The following is a 2853-nucleotide window of genomic DNA, read 5'->3' on the forward strand; positions in this document are numbered from 1 at the left end:
ACACCTTTGCTGCGTTAAGCCCTCTAACTGTTAAAATGCACAGAGCACAGTGCAACTTCAGCTGAAAAGGATAAAAACCCTGAAAAATGAAATTCAGTACGTCACTTCCTTAAGTTGATCACTGGTGTTCATTTTGAATAGGTGCCTTTAGTGATTTGAACTTACATAAATAGCAAGGATTAAAAAAATGCAAAGCAACTTCAATCTATACTGTTCTGCTGTAGGGTAAATAGGTATTTTTAGATCTTTTTCCCCAGTGACAAAATAATATTTCACATATACTGTCAGTATTCAAAGACAAACTAAGGTATCCATAGGTTTAAAACCAAACAACACGGGAAAAACCCAAGCTCCAGTATCCTGCAGTTCAATTAAATAGAGTTTTAAAGAGACAAGATTCCAGAAGACAATTCTGATATTAATATCACATTAAGTACTTTGTTACTGTTAAGTTTTTTTCAACCTTCTGGGGCAGCAAAACCTTCATATGTTTTTGCTACAGCGAATTAAGCTATTTAAAAAGGGCACAATTTAAATTTAAGAGCAACACTTGCATAAAGAGAAACTGCTGCCTTTCAGATCGTAAGGTCAGACACCACGGACAGTTTTCTTGTACAGGAGCAGCACGTCAGTAACGCAGCGGCTGCCTGGGCCAGCCCATCTTGGAAGTCCTGTTCATATATTCAAGTCAAGAGTATCTGGATCAACAGCCAGATATAGTGCCTTTCAGAAAGTGGTGTTTTACCTCATCTGGTACATCTTACTCTTACAGGGACGTAGTTTCTCTCACACGTGTGCACACACAAGGTCCTTTAGTCAATTTTCACACCGGTGCACTCCAAAGTGAACGCGCACAAACTCACAAGTGTCTCGTGTCAAGCTGTTTAAGCCCCACTCTGCTGCAAGCTCCTTGTTAACTCGGCACACTGTGCAACGTAACAGGCAACGTTTGGATTATCTGAGCCTGAAAACTGTATTGACAAGCCTGTACTGAAACAGGAAATAATCTCCTCTTCTCTGACACCGCATTTAGAAGATACCCACTAAATGTGTTTTCCTCCCCCAGTACAGAGGTGTTTTCCTAAGGTGGGAATAGAGCTAAGCGCTCTTAACTACTTAATTCACAACTGACTGAAAGCTACTGTATTTTTATTTCTTTTATTACCCCCTAGATACAATGGGCCCATTTTAAAAAATGGAAAACATTTATACAGCTCTTTCTGAGGCTGCAAGTCTCTCCATTCATCTCTCCTCTTATCAGAGTTCGCAGGCAATGAAGAGCATCACAAACAGAACTTCCGTTTGTTTTGTTAAAGGACCAGAATCAGCAGAGCATTTTAGCACTCTCTCCTCTTCTCAACAGGCACTGCTTCACAGATGGGTCACTCATCCTTCCTTGAGATTTGAGCAAGCCACTGTCCATCCACATTGAAAAAGCTAAGTTTGACATACAGGTGAAATACAAAGAAATGGCTACGTTCTTTGAACTTCACTTTTACCTCTTCTTGTAAAATACAGACAGAATCCCTGGAAAGTGAAGATAGAAAGGGCTCCAAAAAAAAAAAAAAAAGTGCTGTGTGGAAGAGTAACTGCCCTTTACACATAGTACTGAGAGCGTTCAATGTGCGAGTTCACTTACGTACAACACTCCAGTCGTTAAATAAAGCAAGCTGCCACAGTCACACGTTAAAACAAACTTCATAGAGATTATACATTCAAAAAAACCTACTAATGAGCAATACTGTGCTAAATGTAAACAACCATTGCGTCCCAGAAGCCTGCCAGTTGGGACTGAAGATTCATGAACCCACTTAAGAGGAGTTATTGGCTAAAAGTCTATTATAACTGCTCACCTGAAATTGGCTGAAACAAAGAAAAGCCCACAATAGTGTCTAAATTTAATTTTTTTTTGTTCTTTAGACATTGATTTGCTTTCATTCTACAACATTAAGCAGGCAATTTCATAACAACTGAGTAAAAAAAACAGGCATCACTTTAGCAGAACATGCAGAACATGGAGTTTTTCTACTTGGTTCCATTAACGTACAAGCAATTCAGGCCCAACGGAAGCAAGAGGTTTTTTTTCCAAAGTCAAGTCTGCAATCCTGGCTGATCATCGACATCCTTCAAGGGGTCCTGTCAAGGCATCGAGGCTGCTGTCTGTATCGGAGGCCAATGTTTGCTCTGTTGACATGGATGAAATGTCATTGATAGATGATGACTGGGAAGGACTGGTGTTGCTATTCACTGCTGCATCTGTGCTAAGTAAACCAAACATAATAAAATCTGAGGCAAGACAATATTGCAGGCACAAATAACCACACTTGTAGGCTCTGAGCACCACCTTCCCCACAGAAATCCTTAGAAAGTAACGACATTAATAAACAATAGAAAAGCAAGCACCAAGTTCCCCAGCACTTAAAACCCATGGTGAACATTAGATTATTTTTATTTCTCTCCCTCTCTGGGGAAGAAGCAGGGAAAAAGTAAAGCAACGTTTAAGTGTGATCAGTGACCTGCGTATCAAGATATAGGTGCAGTTAATAAAAGACAGTACAGTATTCCAATTCCTGAACCAAGAGAACAGCAGCAAACAAGGATTCAATCATGGGCATAAATACTTGGCACTATTAACTACTTTAAAGGAGCCCTAACAGTGTTTAACGCTGTGTGAAAGGGACTCACTCATGCAGAGCCACAGAATAAACACCCAGGTATCAATGCAACAGGCGATGTACTTATTTCATTTGATGTTGGAGCCCTCTGGGGAGAAGGCAGCTCAGGGTGTTGGACACACCAGGAACTTACTTCTTAACGACGACAAACTACTGCACATGGCTCTCCACAGGCAGC

The 2853-nt window shown here is 40.4% G+C and overlaps 1 protein-coding gene across 3 annotated transcripts in view; it reads right to left on the minus strand.

Moving 5' to 3' along the window:
* Positions 1-1902: 1902 nt before the first annotated feature.
* The window catches only part of MAPK9 (mitogen-activated protein kinase 9), an 18014-nt gene continuing 17063 nt past the window's right edge, over positions 1903-2853 (minus strand). For 2 of the 3 annotated variants that reach the window (XM_010158420.1, XM_010158422.1), the window contains exon 11: positions 1903-2256. In XM_010158420.1, coding sequence (XP_010156722.1) covers positions 2114-2256 — 143 coding nt within the window. In that variant the 3' untranslated portion in view covers positions 1903-2113. Of the gene's footprint in view, positions 2262-2853 lie in introns of all 3 variants that reach the window. The other variant, XM_010158421.1, reaches the window with a different exon arrangement.

This window comes from Eurypyga helias, unplaced genomic scaffold (genome assembly GCF_000690775.1).
Source record: "Eurypyga helias isolate BGI_N326 unplaced genomic scaffold, ASM69077v1 scaffold15879, whole genome shotgun sequence".
Lineage (NCBI taxonomy): Eukaryota > Metazoa > Chordata > Aves > Eurypygiformes > Eurypygidae > Eurypyga > Eurypyga helias.